The 26,588-nt window shown below is 42.7% G+C and overlaps 1 protein-coding gene across 2 annotated transcripts; it reads right to left on the bottom strand.

Annotated features, from left to right (window-relative positions):
• Window positions 1–250: 250 nt before the first annotated feature.
• Window positions 251–26,588, bottom strand: LOC120224959 (interleukin 18 receptor accessory protein). 2 transcript variants are annotated; one of them, XM_039223197.1, is made up of 11 exons: window positions 26,450–26,588; window positions 21,928–22,097; window positions 19,625–19,943; window positions 19,339–19,528; window positions 13,013–13,163; window positions 9,481–9,546; window positions 7,545–7,668; window positions 5,771–5,922; window positions 4,516–4,653; window positions 1,771–1,944; window positions 251–1,027 (listed from the first exon to the last, which is right to left on the bottom strand). In XM_039223197.1, the coding sequence occupies exons 2-11, from the start codon at window positions 21,998–22,000 to the stop codon at window positions 663–665; spliced, it is 1,752 nt and encodes a 583-aa protein (XP_039079128.1). In that variant the 5' UTR covers window positions 22,001–22,097; window positions 26,450–26,588; the 3' UTR covers window positions 251–662. The 2 variants fall into 2 exon arrangements, with proteins under 2 accessions (XP_039079128.1, XP_039079129.1); XM_039223198.1 differs by lacking the exon at window positions 26,450–26,588 and adding an exon at window positions 22,186–22,330.

Raw genomic sequence — 26,588 nt, 5'->3', positions numbered from 1 at the left:
TCTGACACAGGGCTGCATTGCCCACCGGAAGGGGCTCCTTCCTCTATTTCATCTGCTTACAGGAGGCACTTCCGGCAGGGACAGAGAAGAGACTGACTGTGGCCCTGTCTGCCCCTTGTTCCCCTTGATTTCTGCCTTTCCTCCTCGCTTTCTGTGCTCCAGAGTTAATGGGTGAACATGGAGTAAACATTGGGGTATTTTTTTTTTTTACAGAGGAGCTTTAGGTAATGTTTAAATCAGTCACTTCTAATAAAATAATATTTATTTACTTGCAAATATATATAATATAAATGTACAATACGTAGGAGACATGATAACCAATAGCCCAATGCAAAAGTGGCCGTTATCTGCCAATTCTGCTCAGACCGCTTGGCAAATCTTAAGAGCATTGTGTGCTGAATGTGTGCATGTGTCTGGAGAATTTATTCTCCCTCTGTCCAGAGGAAGTCAGAAGCTCTAACTGCAGCTTTAGGGCCATTGCTGTGCCTGTCAGGCTGGCTTGCGGCCGACAAAACACTGTCCATCTTATATCAGCCCGATCCATGCTCTGTGTTCTGTCCATCAAAGTCTCGGCTCGCGGAGGACTGAGGGGAGGTGGTTCAGGGTCCGCTTTACTATTCCGCAGGCTGGGAGCTCCTCCCAGTGGCTTCTGTTTTACTGAGTCATTTCCAGTGAAAAACTTCAGGCATAATTCTGAGATGATTCCACCTGAATCCTTCGGAGTTTTTCACCGGCATGTGGTAGCGCATCTGAGTCCAGAACCTGGAGTTGGGAGGGACAGATTTTAAGCCTCTCCAAGTGACTGTAGGCAAAACCCGGAGAGCTTTTTTCACGAGATGAGGTAGTGACTCTGGCTCTTGGAAGGAACAGAACTTAATTAAGATGAGTTTCAGTGTTTGATCATCCAAGGCAAGATTCACTGCTGCTTGTAGTTCAAAGACACTGGGTCCATTGACATAGTTGGGGCTCAAGATAAATATTCCTCTTCTACTTTTCTTAATAATGTTCACGATGTCTTCTGCATATGCTGGAAACAAGGAATTTAATCATTTGCTATTGTATTGCTGAACTTGGGGCCTCAATAACCCCCAATCTCCCAGATCTACCCAGAGGGTTCCCTGCAAAGCTCTTGGGGAAGGAGGAAAGGAAGCTTGGTTTGCTATGTCACTTTTGCCATCTCAACTCTATGGACAGTTGAAGATACACTCGAGTATCCAGTGACTGTACTTTACATCCCTCTCTTTGTGTTCTGTCTCTTTAAACTGTTAATCCCTCTAGGAGAGCTTGTTGGCACCAGTCAGGCTGGGGTAGCAGAGGGGCATGGGGTGTCCCAGGCTCCCTGGTGGGGGGCTCTGAGGTAGAAGAAGTGGGGGGAAGGAATGAGGTCTGCACATCTGGGGAGTGGTAAGGACTGGGCCCCACCTCACCCCATGTAGACATGAGTGGTCAGCAGAGTCCTACAAAGCAGGGGGATCACTTGTTCAGGATGACAGAGATGACTTCCTACAGAGGAGCCCGGGACAATATCTTTGTTCTGGAAGGCATCCCTAGGTCCCGTAACTTTTTTTTCTGAAGATGGGTTATTCTTGGACGATGGAGCACATCACTACAACCCATGTGTTTTCTGTGCTGTGGCCCAGCACATTCTAAGCTCATGAAACATTCCAGAGGAAGCCTACCCCAACAGAAGGAATACCAGGAAAGCCCACAGAGTGCTTGCATCCAACTGTTCTTTTTGTTCTATATCTTCTCTTGGCTTATAAGACCTACCTCCTCCAGGGGCCACATCTCTTTCAAGCAAACACAAGTTGTATCCATATTTGTTTTCCAAAACTTCAGGGAATAGATTCAGGGCCAAGTATTCCTCACGCAAAGATGAAGTGGCCTCACTCTCCCAAGAGCTCCATTTTGCGTAGGATATGAAAGCATCGAATACCTTTTTATCTGAGGAAGAGAAATGTCAGAAAAAACGTCAGCCATTTACGTTTTTCTCACTATCGTGGTATATCTACATGTGCTTGACTAATATGGCAAATGGGCAAGAATTAAGTGTCGGGCTCCTTACTGAATTGATTTAACAACAACAACAACAAAAAGCAACAGCTGCGTCCAACTCAGAATCACACCGCTGAGCGGTATCGATGGCCCAACCAGATTCGAATTCTGATTTATGACGCGGTCCTGCATTTTCACTGAGGTCAGATCAAACAGTTGCGGCTTCTGTGATTAAATCACATTACTCAGGGGTTCCTCTGAGATTTTTCACACTGCGGTGCTGCTGTCTCATGAGTTACACATCAAAGAAGAGTCTGTTCCATCAGAGCATGATAATATCCAGCAAGCAAAGCACCACCAAGACCCAGCACCTGTCATGTGAATGAGAGAGCTGACTGCACACGTACCTACATTAGAATCCCCGCGTGTAAAACGAGGTTATAGTAACTCCCTGGTGGACTGTCTTCAGGTCCGCATGATATAATGTGTATAGAGTGTGTGGTGTCCGGCTCCCAGCAGGGCACAAGATAAATATCCATTCCCCGCTGCCTGTCAGGTGGGAAACTATATTTATGGAACTTGTTTTAGGATATTTATAAAATCCCCTGTGCCTCTGTTGGATAGATTAGTACAAATGCACACTGATTACTGGGATGTGCTACAGAACTCTGAGAGAGGCAGGAAATCTCAAAAGTTAGCTCATGGGCTTTGGGATCTGGACATACCCATTCGGTTTCGTGTACCAGTACTTTGCACAATGGCTGGTAGAGAGCAGTGTTACAAAATAGCAAACAATAGCACTGGTGACTGATGCGGTTGGCAGAACGCTTGCTTAACGTGGACCTAAGAAGAGGCCTTGGTGGGTGGAAGTGCCAGCAAGAGAAAAAGAAGAGGGAGTAGAGGAGGTCCAAGAGACAAGAAAGAGACACAGGAGGTTCAGCTGCGCAGCATCTCATTGCCCAGGTGGGAAGGAGGAGGCATGTGGGGCATGGCCTCCAGGGAAGTGCTGTGCAGTTTAAATGTGTGACACACCATAGTCACCTCAGAGTCCTTCCACATCCCTGTGAAACTCCAACAGACTTGGATTTTTCTATCATCTGGAGATATTTACATTTCTTTAGTAAGAAAATTAGCAGACAGGAGTGTTGGAACTGTCTTAGGTCCTTTGCAGCTCTGACGTTCTACATCTCTCTAAAATTTTGGATATTCAGCACTAACTTCAATGGACAAGGCCATTTTGCTGTAAAAACACTAGATTGGCTACAGAGGGCACTGAATCACCATGCTTGAAACCTGGGTTCGGCCTCTTCATCAGGTTACAGTCTTGTGCAAAGTAAAAAGAGAAAGGACAGATTTAAAACTTTCACAGTTGATTGGCTCTTTTGTACAAGCTCTAGAATCTTAAGACAAATAGCATATCAGTAAAGGAAGTATAGATCATCTGAGGGAATGATTAAGTTGTTGGTTAAATACCTTCTTCAATTCGGAAAAGCTAAAAAGCTAGTTTAAAAAATAAATCTCAGAAAACACTCTTGGTTGAAAGAATTCTAGCGTGAAGTCTCAATAACTAGTCAAGAGGAAGGTATGATTGATGCATCTCTTGACTTCTTTTCCCAGATCTGGTAGCTCTTCACTGCATTCCCGGTGTGGGGTGAGCACCAGCATGGGAGTTAATTATCCTAGGCAGGTAAGTAATTATCCCCAGAACCCAGCAGAAGGAAGGCAAGTGAGAGAACCATCCAGTAAAAACTAATCTTAGAGACCCCCAGGGCTAGAAAAACACGCAAGCAGCTCTTCTATTCTAAAGAAGCAATCATTAATAAGCACTATTCTTCTGTCTCCTGGGGAAATGCACAGATAACTCCAATAATTGTAATGGTATTTGCATTTTACAGAGGTTCACACTTTTTGTGCATTGCCACCATCTTCAAGGCCCCCATTTTACAGATGAGGCTAACTGAAGTAATAGCTAATGAGCGCTCTGAGCCAAATCACCTGAGTCCGAATCCTGAGTTCTAACACCATCTTACAGTTCAGTTTTGGGAACATGACTTCATGTCTCTCTGCCTGATGCAGGACTGAAGTGACAGGTAAAGTAGCTAATACACCTGACTGGCGTGTACTGAGTATTTGCTCTGTGCTAGGTGCTGTTCCAAATGATTACTGTTTCCTCGCTCACTGAGACCTCGTAGATTTCATTGTGGTTGTGATTATAATCTCTTTTTCCAGAAGAGGAAACTAAGTCATGGAGATGTTCGCTCATCTGGCGTATTGCATTAGGAGATATGGCCAGCGGAGAGACTATTTTCGAACCCAACATGCTCTGCAATAGCATCGCCGATCAGCAAGATTCCTGGCAGCTGGAATGAAAAGAAATGGCTTCCCCGCCCGCTCCCAGTTCACCCAGGTGTGAAGCCACCAGACCTGGAAGAAGGTTTCAAAGCCTGAGGGGCACGTCCATTTCTTGAGCTGTTCCCTCTAAGTCTAAGCAAAGTCAGGGGCAAGCTGGGGTCCCCTTACCCCCAAGTGTCTCATCCTTGTTCTGGTAGGTTCGGTACAGCAGCACTATTTCAATCCAGTACATGTAGAGCAGAGCACCTGCAGTCAGCACGCCTGCCAGGCTCATGACGGTGCCAAGTAGGACGTAGATGAACACCACTGGGGGAGACATGGCAGCCATGAACAAATGTCTCTGCAAGACCACATTTGGGCCAATGCGGTAGGCCCGCCCAGCGCCTTCTCAGGCTCTAGTACCTTCTCAAAATCATTGCTCTTGGGAACATTCCTCTTGACTCTGGAAACATTTAAAATCACATCTTGAGGGAACTGTCTTACAATGAACTGGAGAGGACCCACGGGAATGGCATGTTCCTGAACAGGGTGGACGGGAAAACTAATCCTGGCCACTTTTCGTTATTCTTCCCCCATAAACCTCCACACAACCCATTTGCATCCCTCTCATTGCGTATTATAAATTATTTTCATGCATTATCCTCCCTACTAAAGTCCAAACTCCCTAAGGCCAGGAGCCACGTGTGGCTCAGTTTCATACCCTCCCTGATACCTAACATGCGAGAACTTCCACACACCTCTCCTGACCGGAGTCCCGTTACAGGGTATCCACAATGCCAAGTACACGTTTTGTCTTATCTAAGGCCCACTAGCATTCAAAACTTGCTTGTTCTGTAATCAGTTCTTAACTGGATGAATAAATGATATTCACTCCATCACGGAGTACCTTCTTAAAGGAATGTCAAAGCTATTCTTTGTCAGGAATTTCCCCTCCAGCTGTCAGTGGCTGTGGTCTGTGATATACACATACTGCTCTGAGCCCTGAGCAAGATGGCTCTTCTCCCCTCTGCTCCCCAGGACCCTGCCATCATGGTCTCTGGATTCCGAAGCCAGGAAAAGAAAACCCTAAAATGGAGCTAGGTCCTAGCATAATACGTGTTACACAAGACAAGCCCTTTAGGTATTTGTAAAATAACAGATGGGTGAATGAATGAATGACAGGCTTTTCGGACGCAGTCCCCTTACAGAGAATATTAGTCAAGAGGACCAGCTCTGGATCACTGTGATGTGACTGTGATTACTAGTGATGTGTCCCTGGTCAAAGTGCGAAATGGAAAAGTGCATAATGTCTGGCATCTCACAAATGTTAATTGCTATCTTCATCATATCCTCATCACCACCACCATCACATTTCTCTAGGAAAATTCCTCTCCTCTTAGATAAAAGCAGTTGTGTGCATTCTGCAGCCACCTTCCACGCTTACCTCCTTTCTTTTCTTTCAGCTGGATGGACTGGGTAGTGTTTCCGATGGAGTTCTGGGCAAAGCAAATAAACATCCGGTGAAGATCCCTCTGAGTAACTTCCTTCAAGTGGACAACACGCTCTATAACGTCATCTTTTTTGGTGGATTTAACTCTAGGAAAGAAGGGGAAACACCCCACTCGTTCAGCAGCATAAATTGACCACTTTTGCAGTATTTGGATTTCTTACTAGCTGCCAACAGTGTGGCCTTCAAAAGAGCTATCAGATCAAAGAAGAGAAGGAGATGCCAGAAGACTGTAAGATGGTCAGAGGGGGTTCATTTTTGATTATTGACTCTGCTAGGCATCGTTTTATGCATTTACACCACAATTTAATTTTACTCTGAGCCTCATCTGACCTCCATTCCTCTAAGCATTCTCCTTGAAAACAGACTATAACAATAATTTAAGAATAATATTGAACGTGCCTCACTTGCACTGAGGGCTCACCATGTATCTGTGCTCACTCTTTTTTTTTTTTAACTGTTCATTTATTTATTTTTGAGAGAGAGAGAGAGAGAGAAAATCGTGTGGGGGAGGGGCAGAGAGAGAGGGAAACACAGAATCTGAAACAGGCTCCAGGCTCCAAGCTGTCAGCACAGAGCCCAACGCAGGGCTCAAACGCGTGAGCTGTGAGATCATGACCTGAGCTGAAGTTGGACGCTTAGGCAACTGAGCCACCCAGGTCCCCCATCTCATTCTTTTTAAAATGTTTACTCATTTATTGTGAAAGAGAGATAGAGAGTAGGTAGGGGAGGGGCAGAGAGAGAGACAGACAGACAGAATCCCAATAGGCTTCGCTTGCAGCATGGAGCCAGATGCAGGGCTTGATACCATGAACTGTGAGATCATGACCTGAGCTGAAATCAAGAGTCAGATGCTTAACCAACTGAGCCCCCCAGGGGGCCAACAAACGAAGCCTCGTTTCCATAAAACTATGGCTTCCAAGCACTTCAAGACAGATATCCCACCTCTGAATCTTCATTTCCAGGTTGGATTTCTTCAACTATTCATCACTTCTCATATTTTTGTTCAGACTCCTTGTTGTTGTGTGTTTTCCTCTGCATACTTTCCAGACTGTTCATAACTCTGCATATTTGGATCCCTGAACTCACCATTACTCTAAATGAACAGCACTGGGAAACATAAGGAGTGGGGCGAGGGCAGCATTCTTCCCCATTGGTTGGTCGGGCTACTTCTGTTTGGCCATCCTGGGTTGGTACGTCTGTCTTCTTGTCAGTTTGATGTTTAAACATCAAACTGTTGCTATAAACTCATCTCTAGGGGCACCTGGGTGGCTCAGTTGGTCAAGTGTCCAACTTTTGATTTCTGCTCAGGTCATGATCTCTCGGTTGGTGGGATGGTTCGTGGGATGGAGCACCACTTGGGGCTCGTGTTGACAGCATGGAGCATACTTGGAATTCTCTCTCCCTCTCTCTTCCCTACCTCCTTCCTCCCTAAGGATAAATAAGTGAGCATTTTTTAAAAATGAGCTTTAAAACAGTTTAAATATTTCATTTTATGGCCCTATGAGAAACTGCTTCTGATCTGTGTTTAAAAGGACCCTGCACTTTAGATTTCAGTCCTTTTCTATTCACCACTAGTTGGCGCTAGTGGCCACACCATCAACAGCGCGTTTGTTCGCCTCGGTGTGTGTATTTTAGAGGTTTCCAAAGGTGTTTAGAAAAGTGTTTAGTGTAAGTTGCAAAGAATATGATCTGCTAACTTCCTTCTTACCTTTTCTGCTCAGGTGTTGGAACTTCCCACTCCCGATCAGAATCCTTAATGTACCATTTTATTACAGGTTTAAAATCTCTTTGGTAGCCAAACCGTGCCGTGCAGTTCAGAGTTAAAGGCTTTCCTGAAAATGAGAGAGACACAGAAATAGGAAGGAAGTCCCTGAGGACACTTTGTCCTGTGCAGGAGGAAGACTCCATCCGAACACCGTTCACTATTGCAGTCATGCTTGCAGGTTAATAACCAAACGTCTGCCAGAATATAACCAAAAATATTAACCAAACGTCTACCTGTCTCCTATTCAGAAGCAAATAAGCCCAGGTATGTTTCTCTCCAATGAGCAACACTTACATCTCAAACTTGTGACTATTTGGTCACAGCACTAAGAATCCTGATGTGGTTTGAGGATAGATACCAGGAAAATGAGGAGTCCCCTGAGTGACCAGCCTGGTCTTCTAATGCTGCTATTGAGTACATAGTGTGTCAATAAAGAACATTTTACTACTAATCAACAGTTGCGTATTAAATTAAGACTGTGAGGTTACTGTAATGTAGTTTAAAGAAGAAATTATTTAGATATTCAGCAGTTTCCTGAACAATGGACTATGATGAGCATGCACGTTATGACACTACCCTCTTTCTACCCATTTTTTTTCTACAAAAGGTATCCAGATACACTGGCTCAAACTCAATATTTTCACCCTGAAATGGTTAAGGACTCTATTAAAAATCATCTTTGCACCTTAATAATGTCCCTCTGCCCTGTAGGACCTTAAAATTATTGAAGCCACAGGTAACTTGGCTATCTTTGAATTTATTAATGATTTTTTCTTTGCTCCTTCTTTTTTTTTTTTATTTTTTTTATTTTTTTTATATTTGTCTTTTTTTTTTTTTTTTTTTTTTTTTTACAAATAGTTTATTGTCAAATTATTTTTTCCATCACCCTCTTTGCTCATCCCCCACGTGCCCNCCCCCCCACATCCATCAGTCCTCAGTTTTTGTCAGCATTCAAGAGTCTCTCATGGTTTGCCTCTCTCCCTTTCCCCCACCATTTCCGCCCTTCTTCTCCCCCTTGGTCCTCCCTCAAGTTCCTCCTAATCCTCCTATACGTGCAAACATATGGTATTTGTCCTTCTCTGCCTGACTTATTTCGCTCTCTTTGCTCCTTCTTTACATTCTTGTGATGCTGCCTGTATTGCTAATGCTATACTCTGATACCGCCACCTAGCGTTCTTTTACCATAATATCTATTTTGACGTTTATTTGTATAACTATAAATCCTTTAGCATTAAAAAAAATTATTTTATGGAACAACCAGCACTTGGTTTTAAATAAAGAATATCTTATTTGGCTGTGTGGGGAAATGTAGATGACATTGAAGTGGATCAAATAAAAGGGGACCAGAGGAAAATCACTTTGGCCCTCTACCCAAAGAAGATACCACTTGGGAATGCAAATTACTTGAGCAGGGGATGTAGTGTTCTTCTATAATTATCTTAAAGCTCATACTGAACACCATGTTTATAAAGATTAATGCTATTCAAGTTGGTAAATTGGTAACATTTGCAGATTTAGTCAATGGATTAAATATGTGTAACCACCTGTTTCTGGGATGAGTAAGGAGGAATCTAAAATCTATTGATCATGACCAACTCACCGGCCACGTAACATACATCATCCTACATTTCTCACTGAAACCAGCCAGTTTTCTTTTGCCTATTTACGGATTTAAAACCTGAGGCTTAGCACGATTAAATAAATCTATAAGGTCATAAAACTAGCCAGTGGCTGCATCAAGATTCACACTCATTTCTGTTTGACTTAAAATCCCCATACTCTTAAAAAAAAAATCCCCATACTCTTTTCCTTTTATCACACGTAGACCTGCTCCCAGAAGCACAATGTCGTTCAATAGTGATAATACAACCCACCTTACCAAGTTCTACTTCCAGTGTGTCCTTGATGGGATCCAGAATATCCGGCTTGAAAATAGTGTCTTTCACTAAAAGATGAAAATAGTCATTGTTATTCGCATTGGGAAATCTGAAGGTCTGCTTGCTCAAGATGTGTGCAAAGTAGCACTTTGATCTAAATGCTTTGGTGCTGCCTCTTCAATTTTGGTTCATATTCTATAAGGTTAGTAGGAGCTCAGGTTTCTATGTGAAAAGCAACCCTCCAAAGATGAGTGTGACGTCAGGTTGCAGGTGCTAGCAAAACATTAGTCCCTGAAAAAATCTTATCCACCTGGGTGCATTTTCCTCTGCACCGGCCCTGCTGAATGACTGCAGACCTGATCTCCCATTTCTGTCTTCTACAACATTGCTTTTTGACACCATTTGGCTGAGTAATCTGGAAGAAGAATGTACCTGAGAAAATGCCTACGTCCACCAGACTGGAGTCCACCTCTTCCATTCTTATGTTCATGGTTTATTTCAAAATAAAGGTGAGCCCAACCCTCCATTACTCATTTATGTCTCAATTTCCTGTCATGAACTGTCAAATAGGGCTCTATGGTCAGACTTTCTCCTGAATATGCCTCATCTCCTGATCAAGGAAAATTCATCACCTCTGCTCTGGGCATTGTCCTCTCACTTCTCAGGGACCTCCTTCCCTTAATGACTCCATCTTTTCTCTGTATCTCTCTCTCTCTCTCTGGGCCAAATTCTTGAAGAAGCGATATGTACTCATATCCTCCATGCTCTCACTTCCCTTGGAGTTCAATTCCTGCCCCCATCACTCAACAGAATCTGATTTGGCTTAAGTCCCCAATGACGTCCTTGCACCTAAATCCACTGGGCACAACTGAGTTTCTCTTCTGCTTTATTTCTTAGCAGCACTGGACACTGTTGGGCATGGCCTCTCAGAATACTCTTGTTTTTCTTTCCCTTCTTCCCTACTTTCCTATTTACCTTCTGCCTCTCTGCTCACTTCCCTGGGTGTTTGTGTGAACATCAGTTCTCTCCCTCGTACTCTGCTAGTGGTCGTTCTCTCTACTCTCCCTGGGTGGTGCTGTTCATTCTCTAGACCTCTTCCCTACTAAAGGTCTTGAATCTTGAAATGATCTCTCTTCTACATCATCAATTTCACTTCCTTTACAACTCTCATCCCCACTCTTCTACTGGTACTCACCAACTTATGTAAATAATGATCTCTGTCTTCCCAAACCCAGTGATGAGTTCTCAGACCTCATCTCTGAGGCAGAGAATCACTCCCTCTGCCCGGAGATACTTTAGTCACTGTGCTCTGGGACAGTTTCCTTCTGTTCTCACACCCTTGCTCCACCCACTTTGGGGATCCCTTGCCTTCCCCCAACCTCTCCAAGTGTTGCAATGTTTCAGGCCTCGGATCCAAGCCTTCTTCTCACTATACTCACTCCCTAGATGACCTCGTTCAGTCTTTTTGCTTTAAATTTCATGTTGACCACCTTCACATTTACACCTCTGGCCCTATCATCTCCAGACTGGTTTGTCCACATTCCTCCTTGTCACTGTGATTTGGATAACCGAAAGTCCTTTCAGATTTTCTTCCTTAGACCCTCTTCTTTTTCAGTGTTTTCTGTTTCATGAAATGGCGTCACCATTTACCAGCTTATCCAGGCCAGAAAACAAAAACACCCCTGATTTCCCTCTTTACACACCAAATCCATCATCAAGTTCTGTTAATGCACAAACAAAGCCATTCCTTACCACCTTTGCTAAGTCTGTGCAATGAACAATCAGAGATATCTCTTAACAATGTACATTAAACCTGCCTTCCTCCCCACCCAACACACTGTATGATGACAGCCTGTGTGCCCCACAAAGTGGGCCGTTCTGGGTGACCACTGAGAAGGTGTCCAGGTATTCATTCTTACAGCCTTAGCACCAAGCTAAATGCCTGATACATATTAGATGTTCCACAAATATTTGTGTGAAAATGAATACGTGAAAAAGTGAATGAGTGAGTGAGGAAGACAAGAATGATGACAGAGAAGCCTTGGTTGAAAGAGACACCACAGATGTTGCAGGGCATCCCTTGGGGGAGTGAAAAAAAGGAGACTCCGCCCCTGAAAATTTGATGGGCTGAGTTGTCATGTCCGAGGGAAGGGCAATCACACATCCCTTGAAAGGGGCTAATGGTGCAAATGGGGTCCTTGTGTTCTAACTTCTCCAAGGAACAGTCTAATGTAAATGTCCATTGCTGAAATCCAGGAAGTAGGCAGAAGTGCTTAACTTGGCCTCAGGGTGCTTAATGTAATTTGTATCCTACACTAAAAGAAGAGGAAGTAAAAATAATTAATATATTTACTAAGAGCTGAGTCAACCATTCTGTAGCTCTTTAATACAAAGCATGGATGAATGGCCCTGTTGTGTTTTGACAAGAGCCATGTTTAAATTAATTACATCATATAATTTATTCATCTGGGTACTTATCAATCTAGTAAGAATGACTCAGTGGAAAATCTGGGCCAAAAATAGAGCAAAAAGAATAAAGCCAACAGACCACCATATATGTAACAAGATATTAAACTTCATTAGTACTCAGGGAAACATAAATTGGGTCGTTAAAAAAAGGGAGTGGGGAGAGATCCCTCTTGACACCAATCAAAAAGTCTGTAAACATCAAACATTATTTGGTAATAATGGGAATCTGTTCTTTGCCAGTATAACTGGCAAAATGATACCTTAGAATAGTATCACGTGTTTTTAACACAAGACACATTTTATACAATATTTACTTTATTTTTTTAAGTTTATTTATTTGAGAAAGACAGAGACAGCATGAGTAGGGAAAGGACATGGAGAGAGGGAAAGAGAGAGATAATCCCAAGCAACCTCCATGCTGCCAGCAGAGCCCAATGAAGGATTTGAACCCATGAAACCACGAGATCATGACCTAAACCAAAAGCAAGAGTAGGACACTTAACTGACAGAGCCACCCAGGTGCCCCAAATATTGTATTTTATTAATGGATATATACTTTTGTATAAAAGCATAAAGACATAAATGGAAAGAATATAGGGTTCAAGATTGGACTACAGCTGGGAAGAGAAGGAGCAGAAAGGGATAAGAGCATAGGCCTCAAGCTGTCTCTGCAATATTTCATTTCTTTAAAGAGAAATCAAGATTCTAAGTGTGAAGAAAAACATTGACATGTATTAAAGCTGATAGGTTCGTGGTGTCACTCACGAAATGTGAAATATTTAATATAATTTTTTAACTTATTACAAAAACTTAGCAGGGATTGATCAATGTGTGGAAAACCCAACTTGTGACAACATGAATATCATCCAGAATGAGGCCTTCCTTGGGGGATGGAATCTAGACTTATGGGGAAATTAATGTTTTCCCACATTTAAGGCTTCACATGACTACCAGTATATGATTATTTTTTCCCAAAAAGGAAACCATTATCAACCCAAAGGAAGATAACTTTAATTGGGTAAAAGGGGTTCAAATCCCAAATCTTGAAATGGAAATGTCACTTACCAATGGTTGTCACTTGAACAACAGCTCTGACTGTCCATGAACTTGTGTTATCTGAAGCAATATAATCACATACGTATATGCCCTGGTGGTAGTCATAAACTTCATCCACTAGCATTGAGTTGCCCCTTTCTTCAGAGAGTAGTTTTCCATTCTGAGCCAAGGGACAAAAAAGGAATAACTTTCTTTAACCAAAGAATTGTTAATGATATTAGTCAAACCTATAGGAAAACTTCATAAATAAGGGCATCACCCAAGCAATGAGGGGCTTCTGTTCAAAAACTGCATTTGTAAGAGTCTTATTTGTTAATGAGAAGCATTTTCAAATACAATTACCTTATCGTTTAAAATCAAGGCACCAAATCTGACTAATCCACCAAGAGTTAGCCTAGTATTTCCCAGCACATGACTCAGGCCCTTGAGAATATTCTAGAAAACTTATAGTACTCTAAATTACTGACACCTCAATGAATTTTTGAAAACATGCATATATATGCTTATGGAAATTGACATTGTGTGTGTGTGGGGGGGGGGCTAATATAAAGTTTCCTCTTTAAATAAATTTCACTCTTGGGGCACCTGGGCAGCTCAGTTGGTTAAGCACCTGACTTTGGCTCATGAACTCACAGTTCATGGGTTCGAGCCCCACATTGGGTGAGCTCAAGCCACGCTCTGGGTGGGCACGAGCCCTACTTTGGGGAAGCCCCGCTTCTCTCTCTTTCTCTTCCCCTCTCTCACTTGTGCCCCCTCTCTCTAACAAAAAAAAAAAAAAAAAAAACAAGTAAATTTCACTCTAAAAACAGGTGTAATTTAGTTTTTTAAAGGTGAAGTTTAAACTAAAAATATTAAGTAAATAACTAAACAGGCGTACAGAAATATGACAAAGAATGACTGGTGAGTGAGACACAATGAACAATGGCGGACCCAAAGTCAAGTGAGAACTAAAATGCAGTTATGAACATTTCTCTCCCTTACTTAGCATATCCTTCAGGGATGCTCTTCTAAGGTCTGAAGTTCTCCCCTGGCTGAGCTTGCCATTTCTTCCTTGTCTCATTTCCTGCTACTGCCCCTCCATTCCCTGAATAACCATATTCCTTCATCATCCACACATTTGTACATCTCTTCTCTCCCACCACTCTCTTCCCTTGGGTAGGCTGCAGCTCAGTCTTTAACTCCAACTCAAAAGATGACTCTCATGGAGAGAAGAGAGTGACCAGACACTCCCTGAATGGAATCAGTCCCTTCGTACTCCCAGACTTCCATGATTGTGCGTAGTCCTCTGATCATAATGATGTGCATAGTCACCTCCTTCTCCATAGCTGTGGGGACCAGCCTTTGTGCCAAGACATATAACTGCTCCTGCACACACTGGCAGGAGTAAACACAGATCTCTCCTTGATCTCTCCTTGCAGAGAACGCTCAGTCTAAGAAGGCAGGCGCCCCAAGCAATAAGCCAGAGTGTGATGCACTTGGGTGATCTTGCCTCAGCTCACAGGAAGCAAGGATGCTTCCTCTAGGCTAATCAGAGCCTTGAGGAATATGTAGGAATCACTCCTTCAGGGTAAGTGCCTTCTTAGAAATGAGAATGTATACAGGAAATAGGGCCGAAGTGAAGAGGCTGATGCACATAGATGGATTTGGTCTTTGTGTCTACAGTATGTGAAAAGCAGGCCAGGAATAGTAAGCTCTTTGTAAATGATGAGTGAATAAAGTATGTATAATTGAAATGTTTTGAAGCATAAGAGTCATGTGATCACCATTGTATATCAGTAGGGGCTAGGACATAGCAGGGGCTCAAGAAATATTTGTTGGATGGCTGAGTATTACTGTGTCAATAATTCTGTAGCCCCTAACCTTCGTGTAGCCATGGCCTTCCAATCTCCAACAAACAGTACCTGGAGTGTATCTCCTACCAAAGCAGTCCAAAGCAAAGACATACACAACAAAATAATAAAATAATAAGTACCTAGTATCTATGCAGATTATAAAATTCTTTCTCATGTATTATCTCATGTGACTCATTCAAAGGACTCTCTGACTTGGGTTGCATGGGCTTTTTGAGGAAACAGGCTCTGGATTTGTGTGTGGCTTTGTCACAGTGCTGGCAAGTAAGAGGGCTGAGAATCCATCTGAATTTTTCTGACTCTGAGTTTCAAGTTCTCATTGAGGAATTTCCCTTCCACTTCACCTGCTGACCCATAGGAGCAGGGTTTCCCCACTTCAAGTCTCTGGTGTGGTTCCTATGGCCCAAGAAGGAACTTCCAGTAGATTGGCAGGAAGACTATGGTGGGGAGGAGTTGGGGGGCAGACAGAACTGGTCATAGAGGGGCAGCTGCAGGCTACAGGAAGTAAAAGAAAGCAAAGAAGCGTGGCAGACAAGGTTAGATATCAATCAGCTGACCTCAGGGGTCAAGGACCCTTTTAAAGGAAGGGTCAGAACATGGGACAAAATTCAGAGCTAAAACCCTGGATGACACACATACAAAGAGCAGAAACTGGAGTGGGGGTGTGTCATGAATCACATGAGAAAGTAATGGGGAGAGGATGCAGAGTCATGACCGAGACCCCAGGTAAGCCATAGGGAGGGTGGGTCAAAACAAAGTCGACCTGATTTTTTTTCATTAAAAAAAAAGTATGGGTTCATATGCATCATTAAGGCTTAATAAATGGGGTGTGGCTCAGTCAGTTAATCGTCTAACTCTTGATTCCGTCTCAGGTCATGATCTGACAGTACGTGAGTTTGAGCCCTGCGTTGGGCTCCGTAGTGTCAGTGTGGAGCCTGCTTGGGATTCTCTCTGTCTCCCTCTCTCTCTGCCCCTCCCCCACTTGTATTCTTTCTCTCTCTCAAAATAAATAACTAAACTTAAAAAAAAAAAAGACTTAATAAGCTGGAACTAAAAGCAAACATCAAAGAAAACAGATAAAGGAGAGGCCATTTGTGTCAAAAATGATGGGAAGCCCATTCTAATAAGACGATCACAAAGGATTCCAGTAGAAAAGAGATATGCTAATAGGCTGTTTTGCTCAGTCCTAGACAGAACTGAAGTGTGCAGAAAAGATGGACACATGAAAACAGGACTTTTAAAGGTATGTGTGAAGCCAGAAAAACAAAGGAAATGTATTCTGGTAGGACTACTGTTGGAATTTTACCCTGTAATATCACCAAGCTCTAATACTACTGAGTAGTGCAGCCACTCCAGGGAGTAAAATGCATATGGTGCTGCCTGGAATTGGGTGACATAGTGGAGCTCCTACGGGGGCTTTCACTACCTAGTCTGGAAGGACTCTCAGCATGGACATCTTGAGCCCTACTCTCCCTGATGGACTTGACGTTGTTTTCATGTCTGTTTTAATGACTCATTATGTCCAGATCTGTGCATGTGACCTCTTCTCACCCCTCACTGAATTTACTTCTATGTTGTCAACTTCCTAAATGCTGTGAATATATTTGAGCCAGAAAGGCCCAAAATATGAGTCGTCTCCTTTAGGTCTGCCTAGATAGTTAATCTTATATTTAATACCAAACATATCACTAGCATCCACCACCTTATTTCTGTTCCCAGTGCTAGTTCCCTGGGTCAGGATTCACACTTATAAAGTTCAATCACACTAACAGGGACCCCCAGTAACCATACTACATAACCAACCTATAGACTTTGTTTCCATCTCTAACCCTAACTACACCTCTCAGGAACTCTCTGCTCCCACCATGTTGAGCCACTCACCATTCACAGAATGTTCCCTTCGTGTTTCTGTTTTCCATTGCCCATCTGCCTATTCCTGTAGCTTCACAGGCTCCTGCCCCAGTCATCAACTAACAGCATTCTACTCAGACATAAATTTTGTACTAGAGCTTCTCTCTTAATCGGAAAAGAGTACATTAGAAAAACTACAGACTGATGAGCTACATATTAATCTCTTAGCCAAAGTCTTGAAAGGATGATTTGAACGGATACCTTATGAGCCCTTCAAAAGGAAAAGTTGGTTAATATCAGCCAGCATGCACTCATTACCAACATTCAGGCCATTGCATGTCGTCTTGTCATTTCCTTCCATGCTAAAATGAGTAGGTCAGAGGTTCAAAGAATTACAGGACTATACTAGATGCTGTCTTCACGGTAGTGACTCATTTGGAAAATACTTTGACGATGCCTTTGTTATGTAAAATATATACACAAGGGCTGAATGAGTCAACATCTAGTTGCCTTTTGTTAGTTAATTGAGCTGCAATACCTCCCAAGTTGTGGATTGAGGGACTGTATATAACTAAAATGATCATGCTTGAGTCCACAGCTGAGTTGAATGGCTGTTCAGGGCCAGTCTGTTCAGTATTTCTGCTAAGACCTATCATGCCTGCATCTCATCTACAAGTCACGCAAATCTGGGAGTGATGACTCCTATGGTGGCTTTCAAACTCAGAATTCTACCCTCTTGATATGTAGAATGATGAGCTAAACCCAACAAATTAGGGTTTAACAGGAATAAATGTGAAATCACGAAGATGAGTTACACATTCTACTCGGCACAAAATTGAATTGGCATGATCGCGGTTCTTGTGAAAGAAACAAGACAAAACGAAAAAAACCTACCTGCCAACTAAGAATGAATCAACCGCACAATGGAGCTGTCCTAAGGCTAATGCAGTCTAGACCCCACATTGATACCCGGTTCAAAATGAGGAAGAAAGTCGTTTCTCTGTTTTCACTATTGCTTAGGCAACATGCAGGCTACAGCACTGAACAGATGTGAGGAAGTTGTGCAGGATTTTGAGCATCCTGAAATACCACAGCGCAAACAACAAAATGGGCCAATACAGGGACCTTGAGAATACTGTTCAAAGATCAAATCGAAATGATCTTTCCCTCTTTCCTACTTGGAATCACATTGATCTTCGGTTCAGCCAATCTCAAATACTCACCAGTTCTTTGTGTCACTGGGTTCACAGAATGCCAGGCAGCACTAGTGACTCTGAGAAAACTAGGCCAAAAGGAAACGGGAAAGAGAAGTGGCAGGTCTGGGTGCGCACATTCCATGAAACGCCCAGCTCAGAGACGATGCAGCGGCCTCGTCATCATTGTGGCGAGTGAATGTGGCATATGAGTGAGATTGTCTTAAACCACTGATGGAAAGGTTACTCAAGGCACAAGTCGAACTGACAAGAGGCCCCAGTGGTGTCCCTGATGACACTTGTATCTCAATGCCATTGCAGAAGGACCTCTCCCACTGCCCTGTTATAAATTTGCCCACATCACAGATTTCCTTGGCTGGAGAAGGTAAAGATTTCCTTGCCCTCTCACTAAATGTCATAATCGTTTATTTACGATAAGGTCTGGGTAGGCTATTTTTTATTGTATTTTTAGAAATTAGCAAAATACCGAAAATGTTCTTTGAATAAATAACAGATAATTTGCCTTAATTCTGACTTCTTGGTCACTTAATATCTCAGTGAAGAACCTCCAAGACTAAACTTGATATCGACTTTACATGATATTTTTATATTAACATATAAATTTTGAAGTCGAATTTAAAGCTTTGCATGATTTTTTTTAAGGTAAAGTTTTGGACTTCCAACAATTATTGCAAGCAGAGGAGGAAATTAAAAGTATGTTCTTTGTTTCCACCACTGAAGGGTCAGCTACCAAAACTGAAGGAGACACTTATGCAGCAGGTATATATTTGTTAGTGCTTGGAAAAACTGTAAGACGTAATGATAATGTGAAGTGTTTTTGTTATGAAGCTTACTCACATGTGGTTCATAACTCAAGATGATTAGGAACCTTGCCTCTTTCTTCCCCTCCTCCCTCTTCATTTTCACACTGCACTCCTCGCCCCCCTCCCCCATATCACCTGCAGAAGATATCTGTTACCTGGACCACCTGTGTTTGCTGTAACTGCCTCCTGCCCAGATATGCTTTCTTTGGAAAGTATTCCAGTCTCCTATTTCATTCAGAAACCCTCCAGGATTCACTCGTTGGGGTCTCCCTTCCCCCCAGGAATGCCCATTGCTTTCTTTCCAAAGACAGTACAAATGAGCTTACTTGGCCTTCTGTATTAGCAGATGGTCATACGTTTATGTCTCACCTCATGGGTAATACACTGATTTTACTGGCACTGATCAAAAAGAGGGTTCTCAGAACTATAAGGTCAGACTCTGTGGCTACCTATGAGAATGACCACTTTAGAGGCTCCGGCCTTCTCTGTAGGCACAAAGTCAATATTCGCAAAGCTCTAGACCTCAGGTTCTCAAACTCACATTTTTATGCAGTACCTATGGAGATGTTACCATAAAAGCCATATTCTCACATTGGTTTAGGAGGAGTCATTCTTACCTTGTACCAGGTAACCTCTGAACTTTGGGCATCACTTTGGCAGTTGAAGCTGGGGCAATTAATATAGGCAGTGCTACCAATAAGAAGTTGTTGCTCATGTGATACAAAGTTCTTTGGTATACATGATACATTGGTCTTAGGCTTAACTTCTAAGATGATCTTGACACAGCAGGCCTCACCCTGAGGGCTCCTAGGAGAGTTAACAAGGTCGTGTAAACACAGATGTTATATCCAGGTACTATGAGATTTGGGAATGTTTTCTTATAAGAATGCATTTGGGACATACCTAATCCTGGGTCTACAGATATATGACCCAGCATTATCCATTCCTGTGGTCAAAAAGTGTAGGACACCCTTGTCCTGGATGATGTGACGAGAGTTGTTAGTTATTTCCCCTAATGGATTTCCATCTTGAGGTTGTAGGTACCACTGGACGTCAGATAGATCCTTACTACCACTGCAGGGCAAGTTTTCAGAGCCTTGGGCCGGTGAGAGTTGACTTCTGTGATAAGAACGGGATTTCCGTGACTCTGTTAAGTCACAAAATAAGACAAACTTCTCACTCCCTGAAGAGTATTCCCAAAGAAGTTTTTTGGTGATGCAGTCTGAAAACGACAAGGAACAAAGCAACAAAGAGATGTGTTAGAAGATGAAATTCTTCCTTGGCAATGATTTTTTTGGATGTGACATCTAAAGCACATGCAAGAGGAGAAAAAATAAACAAGTAGAACTATATCAAACTAAAACCTTCTGCTTTTAGTTCATGATCAATGAAATGAAAAGATAACCTATGGAATAGGAAAAATATATCTAGTAAGAAGTATCTAATTAACATCCAAAGCACACAAAGAATGCATACAACTCAAAAGCAAAACCAACAAGAGCAAACAAACAATAAAAATCCAAATACGCCACTTAAAAATGGGCAATGAATCTGAATAAGCATTTGCCCAAGAACGTATACAATTGGCCAACAGGTACATGAAAAGGTGTTCAACGTCACTAATCAACAGGGGAATGGTCTTGACACAACGATCACTATCATAGTGAAATATCGTCTCACATCTGGTAGGATGGCTTATCAACAAAAAGACAAGAGATAAGAAATGCTCACGAGGAGACAGAGAAAATGGAACCCTTATGCACTGTTGGGATTATAAATTGCTATACCCACTGTGGAAAACAGTATGGGGGTTCCTCAAAACGTAAAAAATAGAACAACAATATGACTCATAAATTTCATTTCTGGTAATATAGCTGAAGGAAATGAAAATGCTCTGTTGGGAGATATTCTGCACCCCTGTGTTCATAGCAGCATTATTCATGATCATCAAGATATGGAAAAACCTAAATGTTCATCAAATGAATGGATACAGAAGTCATGCACACACACGTACACAATAGAATACCATTCAGCCAAAAAAAAAGAAGGAAATCTTGTCATTTGTAACAACATGGATGGACCTTGAGGGCATTCTGCTAAATGAAATAAGTCAGACAGAGAGACAAATACCATATGATGTAACTTATACGCGGAGACTAAAAACAAAAACAAAACAAAACCAAGCTCATAAAAAAAGAGATCAGATTTGTGGTTAACTGAGGCTGGGGTGAGGAGTGGGGGAATTAGATGAGGTAGCCAGAAGGTACAAACTTCTAGTTATAAGACACATGAGTGGTGGGAACGTATTGGAGAACACAGTGACTGTAGTTAACACTTCTGTATGATATATCTGAAAGTTGTTAAGAAAATGGATTCTGAGGGGTGCCTGGATGGCTCAGTCAGTTAAGTGCCTGACTCTTGAATTCAGCTCAGGTCATAATTCCAGGGTTGTGGGATTGAGCCCCATGTCAGCTCCATGCTGAGTGTGGATCCAGGTTGGTATTCTCTCTCTCTCTTCCCCCTCTCCCCCCCTCACATGCTCTCTCTCTCTCTCTCTCTCAGAAAGAAGGAGGAGGAGGAGGAGGAGGAGGAGGAGGAGGAGGAAAAGGAGAAGGAGAACAAGAAATTTTATTTTTCTTTTTTTGTAGCTATATGAGATCATGGATATTAACTAAATTTGCCGTGGTAATCATTTCACAGTATATTTAAATGAAGTTATTTTGCTATATATCTTAAATATATGCAGTGCTATCTATCACTTATATCTCAACAAAACTGGAGGAATAAAAGATCAAACTCTAACTTACATTTACAAACAGTGCTGGATTTAACAACGGATTAAGCTCTCTTGTGTGTCTGTCTTCTTCACTGTCTCCACTTAGAAGTTCATGTTCTAACTCGCACTTTGTGGACTTGAGCTGGCCGGTAGCCATAGCAGTTTCCTGTTATAGAAGGCTGAGCTGCCCCTCATTCCTCTTCAGCTGCTCCCACTGAATACCCACCTACCATAACTGGGTTCCTCACTGATGCTTGGTATCAGCTGAAAGCTGTTCACCCCAGTAATTTCTCACCTCCTGCGCTCATCTTAACAGTAAGAAGGAAATGCTCTGTATTAACAGGTCAAGCTGCTGATATATCAGAGTATCTGTCACTTTATACTTTGACCACAAGACTCATAGTGTTAACATGAAAAGTGAAATCCCTACCTGAAGTATTCAGTCCTTTAGTTCTCTCTCCTGTGACAAGCCAGAGAAATATCCAGACCAAATAAAGCATCATTCTCCCTGGGTGCTGTCATCACTTGAATGAATTTGTCCCGTTGCCAAGCTGTGGTACATTGTGTTTCAGAGCTCTTCCCTGAGGATCCTCTTCATTTCTGTAAGTCAAGAAATGAAAAATGGAGAAATCAGAACCAGTGATCAAAATGCAAGTCACACAGGAAGCTTTGAAAGGGCAGGTCCTACCCAAGTGAGCCTTCCCTTGCCCACAATGGTGTGGGGCAGTCTCGTTGAATGTGTCATTTCTTGTACATCTAAAGGAGGGAGAGCAGCGTCTCATACTCATGGCAACCACTTGGAACTCTGCACCATACCGTGGGTCCTTTTGGTGCCATTTCTTCATGGAAATCTCCTTCTTCGCCTCCCCTTCCCTTGCCTTTTCCCTTCCCTCTTCTTCTTCCTTCTCTCTCCCCCTCCTCTTCCTTTTCTCCTCCTCCTTCTCCTCCTCCTCCTTCTTCTGTTATCACCTTCATGCATATTTATTTCCATGAGTACTTTGGAAAAATTTAAGTGAAACTTTTCTGGAAAAGGGGGCCCAAATTGATTGAAAATATCAGGTTCCCCACAGTTAGAAAGCCTATACTATAGCTCATCTGTATAAAATTTAAGGATGTCCACAGGCCCATTTTATTTATTTTTATTAGTAGTTGTAATAACTGTTAAAGAATAGACTCTTTTCTCCCCAAATAGGAAGGGAAAAGTTGTCACTGGATAGCAATACTACTGTCTTACTCTGTGTATTACTCTCTGGGGTTGTTAGAATAAGGAAACATTCTCCTGAACTTTGCCTGAAAATTTGCCCTAAAACATTCCCCTACTGTCTTGGGCTCTTTAAAGGGAAAGTAGGGGAAAACATTCCCCTACTGCTTTGGGCACCTGGGTGACTCAGTCAGTTAAGTGTCCAACTTTGGCTCAGTTCAAGACCTCACGGCTCGTGAGTTCAAGCCCCACATCGGGCTCTGTGCTGACAGCTCAGAGCCTGGAGCCTGCTTCGGATTCTGTGTCTCCCTCTCTCTCTACCCCTCCCCCATCCACATTCTATCTCTCTCTGTCTCAAAATAAATAAAAGTTAAAAAGAAACTTTAAAAGCTGAAGGCGGGGGTTGAAGGGATGGGGAAAGGTGATGAGCTTTGAGGAGAGCACTTGGAATGTAAGTGATGAATCACGGGAATCTACTCTCAAAGCCAAGAACACACTGTATATACTGTGTTTTAGCTAACTTGACAATAAATTATATTTAAAAATTAATTGAAAAGTAAAAAAAAGTACTAAACATAAAAAAATTAAGTGAAGGTGGGGTGGGGAACAAAATAATCCTCAGATAGAAACGGTGAAGGAGCAGGTCATCTCAAGATAGAGAATGAGAGCCCTGCCCTGTGTTGATGGCACTTTTGTCTCCCTTGTTTGTAGGGTGGCCATTGGGTTATAAGAGATGAGAGAGAAGGATACTGGGTGGGTGTCTTAGTCCAGTGGCCACTGTCACAGAATACCACATCGTGGGTGGCGTATAAACAATGGGAATTGATCGCTCACAGTTCTGGGGGCTGGGAAGTCCAAGATCAAGTCACCAGCATGGCTGTATTCTCCTGAAGGCCCTCTACCTAGTTCGTAGTGCCTTTTCACTGTGGCCTCAGATGGTAAAAGGTCCTAGCAATCTCTCTGGAGTCTCTTTTATAAAACACTCATCCTATTTATGAAGGCGCCACCTTATGACTTCCAAAGCATCTTCCAAAGGCCCTGACTCCTAATACTTATCATTAGTGGCCTCATCTTTAGAGGTTAAAATTTCACCGTATGAATGTGGGGAAGAACACATTCAGACCAGAATCGTGTGTAATATTTGATTTTGTTTAATGTTGTTTCGAGCAAAAAATAAAAGTACTTTTGTTATATGGCTATTTTGTCTGTCCTTTTAGAGTCCTGAACTATTATCACTAATATAAAAATTACTCTGCACTACTCTGTGTGTTACTTTTGAAGTGGTAGGTATAAGAAAACTTACCCGGGTATTCTGTCAGAATCCCTCCTTAAACACTCCCACACTGTCTTAGGCTCTTTAATGTTGACGGGAGTGGACAAAATAAACAGAAAAGTCCCCGTCCTCAAGGTTTTGTCCTAACATGAGAAACTCTTTTTTAATTTTGAATTCTTTGCTTTATTTTTAAAATTACATTGAGACATTTATTTCACATCATTTAAACATGTTTTTTGTGAGAACGATGTTAAATAAAAAGTTGTTCTGACACTGAAACAGTAAAAAATACTTTTATTCAAAACTATTGTAATAGGGGAGAGAAATCAAGCTCAACTCAGAACACAGCAAGGACAAGGGAGAATTTATAGTCAAAGAGCAAGGTGAGGGCATCAGGGGATGGAAAGTTAACTAAAGAGATATCAAGGGCAGAGAGATTCTTACTAAACTGATCTAACAGAGTTCTTGCTCAAGGAGAGTCAAGGGCTTAGATACCAAGGGTGGGAGAAGACGACCTTGATCAGGTATCAAGTGTAGGAGAATGATTTCGCAGGACACTTTGCTAAGACTGGGCTGGGCAGACCAAACATATGACTGGAGCCAGGGTGGAGGCCTACTGGAGAAGAGGTCTCAGAGAAGCCCGACTAAAGTTTGGTCAAGGAGAGAGTCTTTATCAAGATGCCCATGTGGCTCAGTCAGTTAAGCATCCAACTTCAGCTCAGGTCATGATCTCACGGTTCATGAGTGGGTTCGAGTCCTGAGTCGGGCTCTGTGCTGACAGTGCAGAGCCTGCTTTAAATTCTCTATCTTCTTCTCTCTCTCTGCCCTTCCCCTACTCATGTTCTCTCTCTCTCTCTCTCTCTCAAATAAACATACAGTTAAAAAAGGAAGAGAAGACTGCCTTTGTCAACATAAAATTGCAAATAAGCAATACAGAAGAATGCATTACAGAAATAAATACAATAATGACAGAAAAGAAAAATAAAGAGGGAAGGAAGAAAAGAAGGAAAGAAAGAAAGAAAGAAAGAAAGAAAGAAAGAAAGAAAGAAAGAAAGAAAGAAAGAAAGAGGGAAGGAGGGAGAGAGAGAGGGAGAGGAGAGAAAGAAGGAAGGGAGGAAGGAGGGAGGGAGGGAGGGAAGGAGGAAGGAAGAGAAGGGAAAGAAAGGTTACATAAATGTCACTTGGCCCTTTAAAAGTCTCCCCACAATATCCATATTCTTCAGGAAGCTGACAAAATCAATCTCTTTGTCTTTTGACATCTAACCAGCCAAGCAAGTTCCTCTCTTCGCAACCCCCTCCCTCGCCTTTGCTGACTTGCTGCCCATCTGCGACCACTGCCTCCACTCCCCAACTTTCCCAGGACCTTTCTTTCCAGGTATTCCCACCTTTTCTCATAAATAAATGCTTGGCTTTCCTCATCTTATAAAATTCTTCATTTCTAACCAGTTTCCAACACACACACACACCGCGCGCACGCGCGCCAAATCTCCAACATCTTCAGATGCAGGAGGAGAAAGTAACTTTAATATCTATAATATCTTTATTAATACTTAGCGTTCTTCTAACAGAAATAGTGAGCTTGAGGTGCCTTTGGGGATCCAGTTGGAGCATTGCAAAGACAGCTGGGCGGGACTCAGAAATGCGTCTGTGGGGCACCTGGGTGGCTAAGTGGCTAAGCGTCCTACCTTGACTCAGGTCAAGATCTCATGGTTCATGAGTTCAAGCCCCACATCCAGCTCTGCACTGACTGTGTGGAACCTGCTTGGAATTCTCTTTCTGTCCCTCCTCCCCCCTCAAAATAAATAAGTAAACTTAAAAAAAATGCTTCTGGGGGTCAGCAGAATAGGGAAACATTCAAGCCAGGAACATCTGTAAGCTGCCAGGAGAGGGCAGACAGATTTCCCTAAAGAACACCATCCTGGAAAGGGTGGGTCAGGGCTAAAGATGAAGTGAGAAAGGATAAACCCAAAAGGAAGAGAAGAAACAGAACACAGAGACTATCCTGATACGAAGCACAGAGAGTGTCTGCAGGGAAGATGGGATGTTAGTGTCAGGAGCAACAGAGTAGGCATGAAATAGACTGAGAAGCGTCCTCTGGGTTTGGCTCCAGTAGATCAGGTCAGCTTGTGCAGGGGCCAGGGGTGAGTTGACAGAGAGCAGGACAAGAAGAGGAAGTAGCAGGAGAAACGTGTGGGGCAAGAACAAGCCGTGCAGTCCACAGGCTGCCTGGGCAGAGAAGCCAGAGGGCGTGTTAGAGCACTTGGGGGACAAGGCCAGAGCTTATACTGCAGTTGGCTGTGAGGGGAATGAGTGTGCAGGGTAGCAGGTTAAGTAGAGTCAGACTGAGGATTTAGGAAGAGGTAGAATCCCTAAAACCATGGAGAGATCAGGCGTAGACTGGAGGCCATGCATGCTAGGAAAGTCCATCCAGACCAGTTTGCCCATGTGGGGAAAGGATGTTTCCACCTGGTCACTGACCTGCTGAGAGGAGAGCGTGCTCAGAGGGCAAGAGGCTTCATGAGATGCTGGAGCACCTTGAAGAGATCCATGCATGAGGACTAGAGTCGCTGCCTTGTTTATCCCCATTGGTGACAACTGGTGGCCCTTCTTATAAAGA

Source organism: Hyaena hyaena, unplaced genomic scaffold (assembly GCF_003009895.1).
Source record: "Hyaena hyaena isolate Hyena2069 unplaced genomic scaffold, ASM300989v1 scaffold_1287, whole genome shotgun sequence".
Taxonomy (NCBI): domain Eukaryota; kingdom Metazoa; phylum Chordata; class Mammalia; order Carnivora; family Hyaenidae; genus Hyaena; species Hyaena hyaena.
Note: the sequence above shows the minus strand (reverse complement) of the source record. Positions and strands in the feature narration are given on the sequence as shown.